The sequence below is a fragment of the Nansenia antarctica genome (assembly GCF_963989245.1).
Source record: "Nansenia antarctica genome assembly, chromosome: 9".
Taxonomy (NCBI): Eukaryota; Metazoa; Chordata; class Actinopteri; order Argentiniformes; family Microstomatidae; genus Nansenia; species Nansenia antarctica.
The window spans coordinates 46,374,311-46,384,310 of record NC_137679.1 but is presented as its reverse complement, the minus strand read 5'-3'; the positions used below and the strand labels follow the sequence as shown (position 1 = coordinate 46,384,310).

At 52.8% G+C, this 10,000-nt stretch overlaps 1 protein-coding gene across 1 annotated transcript in view; it reads left to right on the top strand.

Annotated features, from left to right (window-relative positions):
- Positions 1 to 10,000, top strand: part of itsn1 (intersectin 1 (SH3 domain protein)) — a gene marked incomplete at its 3' end in the record, with an annotated part of 104,499 nt that overhangs the window by 47,282 nt on the left and 47,217 nt on the right. The window contains 2 exon segments of the mRNA XM_080539321.1: positions 4,556 to 4,695; positions 5,176 to 5,492. Of these exon segments, the coding sequence (XP_080395447.1) occupies positions 4,556 to 4,695; positions 5,176 to 5,492 (457 nt within the window).

Here is a 10,000-nt window from a genome sequence, read left to right as displayed (position 1 = left end):
CAGGTCCCCTACAGGCTGTGTAGAGTACTGCACCCTGATAATAACACACACAGGTCCCCTACAGGCTGTGTAGAGTACTGCTCCCTGATAATAACACCACACAGCTCCCCTACAGGCTGTGTAGAGTACTGCTCCCTGATAATAACACCACACAGCTCCCCTACAGGCTGTGTAGAGTACTGCTCCCTGATAATAACACCACACAGATCCCCTACAGGCTGTGTAGAGTACTGCTCCCTGATAATAACACCACACAGCTCCCCTACAGGCTGTGTAGAGTACTGCACCCTGATAGTAACACCACACAGCTCCCCTACAGGCTGTGTAGAGTACTGCACCCTGATAATAACACCACACAGCTCCCCTATAGGCTGGCTAGAGTACTGCACCCTGATAATAACACACACAGCTCCCCTATAGGCTGGCTAGAGTACTGCTCCCTGATAATAACACCACACAGCTCCCCTATAGGCTGGCTAGAGTACTGCACCCTGATAATAACACCACACAGCTCCCCTACAGGCTGCCTAGAGTACTGCACCCTGATAATAACACCACAGCTCCCCTACAGGCTGTGTAGAGTACTGCACCCTGATAATAACACACACAGGTCCCCTACAGGCTGTGTAGAGTACTGCTCCCTGATAATAACACACACAGATCCCCTACAGGCTGTGTAGAGTACTGCTCCCTGATAATAACACCACACAGCTCCCCTACAGGCTGCCTAGAGTACTGCACCCTGATAATAACACCACACAGCTCCCCTACAGGCTGTGTAGAGTACTGCTCCCTGATAATAACACCACACAGGTCCCCTACAGGCTGTGTAGAGTACTGCTCCCTGATAATAACACCACAGCTCCCCTACAGGCTGCCTAGAGTACTGCTCCCTGATAGTAACACCACAGCTCCCCTACAGGCTGTGTAGAGTACTGCTCCCTGATAATAACACCACAGCTCCCCTACAGGCTGCCTAGAGTACTGCACCCTGATAGCAGCACTGCTGTCCCCTGTAGGCCAGGTGGAGTATTGCATCTGTAGATGTGAATAACTCAGTTTGCTGTTGTTACTAAGGAGACTGTGTTGTTACTAAGGAGACCATGTTGTTACTAAGGAGACCATGTTGTTACTAAGGAGACCATGTTGTTACTAAGGACACCATGTTGTTACTAAGGACACCATGTTGTTACTAAGGAGACCATGTTGTTACTAAGGAGACTGTGTTGTTACTAAGGAGACCGTGTTGTTACTAAGGACACCGTGTTGTTACTAAGGACACCATGTTGTTACTAAGGAGACCATGTTGTTACTAAGGACACCATGTTGTTACTAAGGAGACCATGTTGTTACTAAGGAGACCATGTTGTTACTAAGGAGACCATGTTGTTACTAAGGAGACCATGTTGTTACTAAGGAGACCGTGTTGTTACTAAGGAGACACTGTTGTTACTAAGGAGACCATGTTGTTACTAAGGAGACCATGTTGTTACTAAGGAGACCATGTTGTTACTAAGGAGACCATGTTGTTACTAAGGAGACGACCTAATCAACAGAGGAGGCTGGCGGACTAACAGAGTTAGACTCACTGTGTGTCAATGTGTGTGTGTGTGTGTGTGCGTGTGTGTGTAGGTGTGTGTGTGTGTGTGTGTGTGTGCGTGTGTGTGTGTGTGTGTCTGACGTGTGTGTGTGTGTGTGTGTTTGTGTCGTGTGTGTGTGTATCTGACGTGTGTGTGTGTGTGTGTGTGTGTGTGTGTGTGTGTATCTGACGTGTGTGTGTGTGTGTGTATCTGACGTGTGTGTGTGTGTGTATCTGACGTGTGTGTGTGTGTGTGTGTGTGTGTTCCAGGCCAGGGGCTCAGTGGACCTGCTCCTCCAGGACTGTCTCTCAGGCCTACTGGCCTGCCTGCAGCGTATAGACTCCTACCTGCAGGTGGCGCAGCCCCCCAGCCCCCCCCAGCCCTAACCCCTCCCTCCCCTCAGCTTCCTCTGAAGGGTTGGTCAAAGCAGCTCCACCCCCTCTGCTTCTGCAGCCAATAGAAAGCAGCGCTTCTCCCAGCGGCCCGCCCCCAGAGAAGAGACCTAGCAACCGTAGTCATAGTTACAGGGACAACACTACGAACCTGTGTGTGTGTGTGTGTGTGTGTGTGTGTGGGGGTGTGTGTGTGTGGTGTGTGTGTGTGTGTGTGTGTGTGTGTGTGTGTGTGTGTGTGTGGTGTGTGTGTGTGGGGGGGTGTGTGTGTGTGTGGTGTGTGTGTGGTGTGTGTGTGTGTGAGGTGTGTGTGTGGTGTGTGTGTGTGTGTGGTGTGTGTGTGTGTGTGTGTGTGTGTGAGGTGTGTGTGTGTGTGTGTGTGTGTGTGTGTGTGTGTGTGGTGTGTGTGTGTGTGGGGGTGTGTGTGTGTGTGGTGTGTGTGTGGTGTGTGTGTGTGTGTGTGTGTGTGTGTGTGTGTGGTGTGTGTGTGTGTGGGGGTGTGTGTGTGTGGTGTGTGTGTGGTGTGTGTGTGTGTGAGGTGTGTGTGTGTGTGTGAGGTGTGTGGTGTGTGTGTGTGTGTGGTGTGTGTGTGTGTGTGTGTGTGTGAGGTGTGTGTGTGTGTGTGTGTGTGTGTGTGTGTGTGTGTGGTGTGTGTGTGTGTGGGGGTGTGTGTGTGGGGGTGTGTGTGTGTGTGGTGTGTGTGTGGTGTGTGTGTGTGTGAGGTGTGTGTGTGTGTGGTGTGTGTGTGTGTGTGAGGTGTGTGTGTGTGAGGTGTGTGTGTGGTGTGTGTGTGTGGTGTGTGTGAGGTGTGTGTGTGTGTGAGGTGTGTGTGTGTGTGAGGTGTGTGTGTGTGTGTGTGAGGTGTGTGTGTGTGTGAGTGGCTGATAATAATATCAGATTCTGATTATTGAGTTGAAGTGAAGGAGGACCTGAGTGAGAGCAGCCAGCAGAGTAGAGGAGGTGCCCCTCCCCTGTGACCCTGACCTGCCTCCTCGCCTCCACGGCGCTGATGGGACCTGTAGTTCTCCAGGGTCCTTCCTGTCTCTGTCCATCTAACCCTAGCCATCTCAGAATGTTCTGGAACAGTTTCTGTAGCTGAAGCAGGTCAGGTCAGCATCCCTGCAGCGCTCTAACACCGCAGGCCTCAACAAGGGTTAGGGTTAGGGGTCAAACACACCGCAGACGTCAACAAGGGTTAGGGTTAGGGGTCAAACACACCGCAGACGTCAACAAGGGTTAGGGTTAGGTGTCAAACACACCGCAGACGTCAACAAGGGTTAGGGTTAGGGGTCAAACACACCGCAGACGTCAACAAGGGTTAGGGTTAGGGGTCAAATACACCGCAAGCATCAACACACCGCAAGCATCAACAAGGCTTAGGGTTAGGGGTCAAATACACTGCAAGCGTCAACAAGGGTTAGGGTTAGGGGTCAAATACACCGCAAGTGTCAATTAGGGTTAGCGTTAGGGGTCAAATACACCGCAAGCGTCAACACGCCCAACCGCTGCCTCTCTCACTGTTGCAGCTTCCACCCTGGCTGCTGTGTGGCTCCTGTGGCTGTCAGCCCTGACTTTGTACAGAGAGTTTGACCTTTAGTCTGTAGATGGCGTATGGCTGCTCTAACCCGTTAACATGGGCGCCGAAATGAAACACACACACACACACACACGCTGCTGAGGTTGACGCTTGCTGTGTGTTTATAAGGGTGATGTATATCTGGGTAAAGGTCCTACCTGGTTCTACCTGGTATGGAACGTCAGTTCTCTGTGTCTGACTCCTAGTGAGAAGCTGCGTCTTGGAGTTTGCTGTCTTCCTACCACATGGTGAATCTGTGGTTACCTGGTGGTTAGGGTTAGGTGTCAGCGTTAGGGGTCAGGGGTTAAGGGTCAGGGTTAGAGGTTAGGAATAGGGTCAGGGATAGGGTTAAGGGTCAGGGTTAGGGTCAGGGATAGGTGTCAGCGTTAAGGGTTAGGGTCAAGAGTCAGGGTTAAGTGTCAGTGTTAGGTGTCAGCGTTAAGGGTCAGGGTTAAGGGTCAGGGTCAGGTATATGAGAGCTGTCCCTTCAGAAGGTCTGAGAGGGTTAGGGTTAGGGGTCAGGGATAAGGGTTAGGGGTCAGGGGTCAAAGGTCAGGGTTAGGGGTCAGGGGTTAAAGGTCAGGGTTAGGGGTCAGGGGTTAAAGGTCAGGGTCAGGTATATGGGAGCTGTTCCTTCAGAGCGTCTGAGATGGTGGGCGTGACAGGAGGACCCCCCAGGAGCCCTCTGATTGGTTGGCTTCACTCACCCTGATAACCAGCGGCGTTTCTCATTGGTGCTGAAACACTGCAGCCCCCCCCCCAGGGTAGCTCATGACGCTGTCCCAACTCCCATGAGCCCCTGGGGCAGACGGCACGCTCCCTGCAAGCGCGACTCCGCCCGTAAACAAACAGACTCTGGGTCGGCACGGTAACCGGGCCTGGACGGCGCTTGCAGGGCGCTGTCGCCCTCGTCGTGAGTGTGTAACTGTCGCCCCTGGCAACCACCCCCGCCCCCCCCCAACACCCCCCTCCTCATCTGTCCTCCTCTATCCCACGCTGCCTTGCAGGAGCTGAGAGAGATCCACAGCCGACAGCAGAGGCAGAAGCACAAGGACCTGGACCTGGACAACAACTCACACACACACTCACACACACACACACACACTGCTGCGCTGGGCCGGGGGTCTGCTGAGCTGCACGAGACCAGGTGAGGGAGGGGGGGGGGGCGGGGTTAGGGCTGGCGGGGGACAGAGTGTGTGAGAGAGAGAGAGAGAGACAGGTCACTGTGATGCTTGTGGCTGTCCTGGGGATGTAAAGTTTATTCACTGACTGAAGATGATGAATCTAGTAGCGTCTGCTTAATGACTAGACCAGTGATATGGGCCGCCAAATCATGGGCCAACAAATCATCATCAAGTTTTTTTTTCTTTGAAACCTTCAGAAAGGCATCATCAGTGTTAGGGGTCAGGGGTTAAAGGTCAGTGTGACACCGATAGACAGAAACTTATGGAGGATAATGATGAGACGCCCAAAACATGTTTACGTGTGCGTAAAATGCCTGTGTGGGCCGCGAATACTTTAGACATTCTTAAGTGGGACTTGAGTCCAAAAGGTTTGTGAACCGCTGGACTAGACTGTAGAGAGGGAGGAGATCAGGTCTAACCACGCCTCCCCCTCCTACCCCCAGGTCGGTGTCAGCTGATGAAGATCTGGTGTGGTGTGAGGATGGTCCAGGGGTGCCCGCCCCCTCGACACCCCCCCAGGCCTGGGCCCCCAGCCCCACCCCTCCCCCCCAGCCCTGGGCCCCCAGCCCCACCCCGCCCCCCCAGGCCTGGGCCCCCAGCCCCACCCCTCCCCCCCAGGCCTGGATGCAGCGTGTGTGTGAGGAGGAGGGGGGGGGGCTGGACAGTAAGAAGGACATGCAGGACAAGCTCAACAAGCTGTTCATGCAGCCGCCCGACAACAACGCACCTGCGCTCAGCCAGAGCCCCTGGAGCACTGGGGGTGAGACCCCGTCTGTCTGTCTGTCTGCCTGCCTGCCTGCCTGCCTGCCTGTCTTTCTGCCTTTCTGCCTTTCTGTCTGTCTGCCTGTCTGTCTGCCTGTCTGTCTGCCTGCCTGCCTGCCTGCCTGTCTTTGTCTTTCTGCCTGTCTGTCTGTCTGCCTCTCTGTCAAACCGGATGTCCAGACAGCGTTAAATGCGAGAAGGAAGGCATTCAAATCCAAAGATATGTTGGAACTCACTATGACCTTTGACCTCTGCAGAGGTATCAAGGTGGCCAAGATGAAAGATACATCCTGCCTGCGCTGGGACGCGTCTTCAGTGTTGGAACCTGGGGTACCACGGATCTGCCCTCTTATTTTTATTTTTTATAAAAAAATAAAAAATATGTTGCTTGGAAGGAGCTTCTGCCAGCACTAGGGTTGCAAAATTCCCGTAAGTTTGGGAAACGTTCCAGTAATTTCCCAAGTTTCCCTTTGTGTGTGTTTCCCTATGGGTTTCAATATTCCCAAACTTCCCAAAATTCCGGGAATTTTGCAGCCCCAGCCAGCAGGTCCTGTTGCGACGGATCCCACCAGTGCCTTCTGCCTCTGCCGTGACTCAGCCGCCTCCAGAGGTTTGACTGAACTCCATTTCCTGTTCCTGTTGGATCTAGATGCCACTTAGCAGATGCCACTTTTGGATCCCTGGGTTCTCTGTCCTGCAGAGCTTCCCGTGTCCGTGACACCATGGGGGCGGCTGTGGCGCAGGAGGTAGAGCCGCCGTCTAATGATCGCAAGGTTGACAGATCGGCGGTTCGAGCCCCGGTTGGCCACATGTGGAAGTGTCCTTGGGCAAGACACTGAACCCCAAATTGCACCCAGTGAGTGGGCCGGCGCCTTGTATGGTAGCTTGCCGCCATTGTTGTGTGAATGTGTGTGTGAATGGGTGAATGAGAGGCCGTTGTAGAGCGCTTTGGATAAAGGCGTTATGTAAGTGCAGTCCACGTCCTGTTGCCAAGGATCCCACCAGTCCCTTCTGCCTCGGCCGTGACTCAGCCGCCTCCAGAGGTTTGACTGAACTCCATTTCCTGTTCCTGTTTGGATCTGGATGCCACTTAGCAGATGCCACTTTTGGATCCCTGGGTTCTCTGTCCTGCAGAGCTTCCCGTGTCCGTGACACCATGAACTCTTCAACGAGGCCTACTGGTTGGGAGCTGTAGGGTGTTATTGGTCGCTGCGTGCACCAGCAGAGCTGTAGGGTGTTATTGGTCGCTGCGTACACCAGCAGGGCTGTAGGGTGTTATTGGTCGCTGCGTACACCAGCAGAGCTGTAGGGTGTTATTGGTCGCTGCGTACACCAGCAGGGCTGTAGGGTGTTATTGGTCGCTGCGTACACCAGCAGGGCTGTAGGGTGTTATTGGTCGCTGCGTACACCAGCAGAGCTGTAGGGTGTTATTGGTCGCTGCGTCCACCAGCAGAGCTGTAGGGTGTTATTGGTCGCCTGCAGTACACACCTACACCAGCAGGGCCACAGGATCCGGGGCAGTATGGAGTGCTGCTGGTCAACCCAGCCCGTGAACCTCCACGGCAGGCCTGTCTTGTCCACCTTGGTGAGCCAGGCGTCGAGCACTTTGCTGGTTCTCTGGATGGAGACGGCATCTTTGAGGCTGCTGTCAAACATCTTCCAGAGGCTCTTGATTGGCTGCTCTGTAACAGACAGGATGTTGGCTCCGGCCAGTGAGAACCAACCGGAACTTGTCCACTACTTTCACCCTCTTCAGCACCTTGAGAGACCTTGATGCTGTTGGTTTAAAGCCCTAACCTTGCCCAGGTGATGAGCTTCAGATGTAGTAGTGACAGTCAGGTCGTCCATGAATGCTCTTATCGGGGGCTGTCGCACTCCAGTCTTGGTCAAAGGGCCCCTGCAGTCCACCTCTGCTGACCTGACGACCATGTTCATGGCAAGAGGCGAAAAGGATGACTGAGATGGTGCAGCTTTTTATGATGCCTTGGTGATGATGTGCTGGACCCAGCAGTGACTCTTAGCCTGAAGTTACCGTAATAGTCCAGAATAAGGTCCTTGATCTTGCTGGGAACACAAAGTCATTGTAGGGCAAGCTCAACGAGTTGTGTGTGACATGGATCCATATTCATCTGCAAGGTCCAGCCACAATACAGCCAGGTCTCCTTTGCCTTCCCGTGCTTCCCTGAGGAGCTGTGTGGAGGGTTGCAAAATGCCCATAAGTTTGGGAAACTTTCTGATCATTTTCAACGTTTCAATATGAACACTTTGGAGATTATTCGAAAGTTTCCCAAACTTGCGGGGATTTTGCAACCCAGGCACTCCAGGGATCTCACCATTCTGAACAGAGCTGTTCTTCAGGAGGAACTCTCTTCCTCTGTTCTTAGAGTTCTCTTCCTCAGGGATCCAGACACCCTCGGCACACCTCCACCGGTTGGCAACTCTTCCCGTGCGCCAGATCATCTTTAAGATCTTCCAAAGGTGACGAGGGAGTTGCAGGCAGTGCTTGGACACGGAGTAAGGAATTCCACTGGGACCTGGGACGGGCTGATCTGACTCCCTTGACCCTTGACCCTTGACCTACTGAACCGCCATCCAGCTGGGCTCCCTCATGGCAAACTCCACTGGTTGGTGGTTGTGTTGCAGCTTATGAGGGCCAGGTCTGGCTTGAGCTCCTGATCTCTCTCTCTGGGTCACTCAAGGTGGATTCTGGAGGAAGGTGTTCACATCCTCCCCTGAGCACACAAGGCTGGCCGCTGCACTTGTCCCCTAGTAGCTTCTTAGTAATAATAATAATAATAATAATAATACATTTATTTTATAAGGCGCCTTTCATGGCACTCAAGGTCGCCGTACAACAACAAATTTAAAAACAGTTACAAAATACAAAATACATAGAAATATACAGTATAAAACATAGCTAGCAGCAGAGCAGCACGGGAACAGTAAATCAACAGGGATACGCCTGCGTAAACAGGTGGGTGGGTTTTGAATGAGGAGATTGAATCAATGTTCCTGATGTCGGGGGGGAAGGAGTTCCAGAGGCGAGGGGCGGAGCGGCTGAAGGCTCTAAACCCCATGGTGGACAGACGGGCTGGGGGGACGGTCAGGTTGATGGAGGAGGCAGACCTGAGGGACCGGGTGGGAATGTTGATGTGGAGGAGGTCGGACAGGTATGGAGGGGCGAGGTTATGGATGGCCTTGAAAGTATGGAGAAGGATTTTGTAATCGATGCGGTGTTTGATGGGGAGCCAGTGGAGTTGGTGTAGAATGGGGGTGATGTGACTGATGACAGGGGTTCTGGTGACAATACGGGCAGCAGCGTTCTGGACCACTTGGATCTTGTGGAGCAGTTTTTGGGGGAGACCAAAGAGAAGGGAGTTACAGTAATCTAGGCGGGAAGTGACGAGGGAGTGGACCAGGATTGCGGCGCTGTTGGGAGTGAGTGAAGGGCGGAGGCGGTTGATATTACGTAGATGGAAGTAAGCAGACCGGATGGAGTTGTTGACGTGGGAGTGGAATGAAAGGGTGCTGTCGAGGACGACACCCAGACTCTTAACCTGGGGGGAGGGGGAAACCAAGGAGTTGTCTATGTTGAGGGTGAAACTGGGGTGCTTGGTGAGTGTGGATTTGGAGCCAATGAGAATGACCTCTGTTTTATTACTGTTTAGTTTGAGGAAATTTGAAGTGAACCAGGATCAAGTTCATGTAGACAGGCACAGAGGGAGGAGGGAGGGAGGGTGGAAGTGGGTTTGGAGGAAACGTAGAGCTGGGTGTCGTCCGCATAACAGTGGAAATGGATGTTGTATTTACGGAAAATCAGACCAAGTGGGAGGAGGTAGATGATGAAGAGGATAGGGCCAAGGACAGAGTCCTGGGGAACACCAGAGGAGAGGGGGGACGGATGGGATGTGAATGATTTTAACTGTATAAACTGAGTGCGGCCAGAGAGATAGGAATGGAACCAGTGTAGAGGGGTGTCAGATACACCAATGGAGGCTAAACGGTTAAGGAGGGTGGAGTGCGATATAGTATCGAAAGCGGCGCTCAGATCGAGTAGGATGAGGATGGATATGAGTCCGGAGTCAGCTGCCATCAGGAGGTCATTTGTGATTTTGAGGAGGGCTGTTTCTGTGCTGTGAAGGAGGCGGAAGCCAGACTGGAACTGTTCATAGAGGTTATTGTTAGAGAGATGAGTATGAATCTGTAAAGCCACCACTTTTTCCAAGATTTTTGAAAGAAATGGCAGGTTGGAGATGGGACAGAGGTTATTGAAGATGTTGGGGTCTGAACCAGGTTTCTTCAGAATTGGTGTTACGGCTGCGGATTTGAGAGATGATTGGACAGAACCAGAGGTGAGGGAGGAATGGATGATTGTAGTTATCAGGGGCAGGAGAGAGGAGGGAGGCTATGACCAGGGAGGAGGGCAGGGGGTCAAGTTGGCAGGTGGATGGCTTAGATTTCCGGATGAGTTTAGATAAATCGGCAGCAGAGGGGAGATGGAAGCAG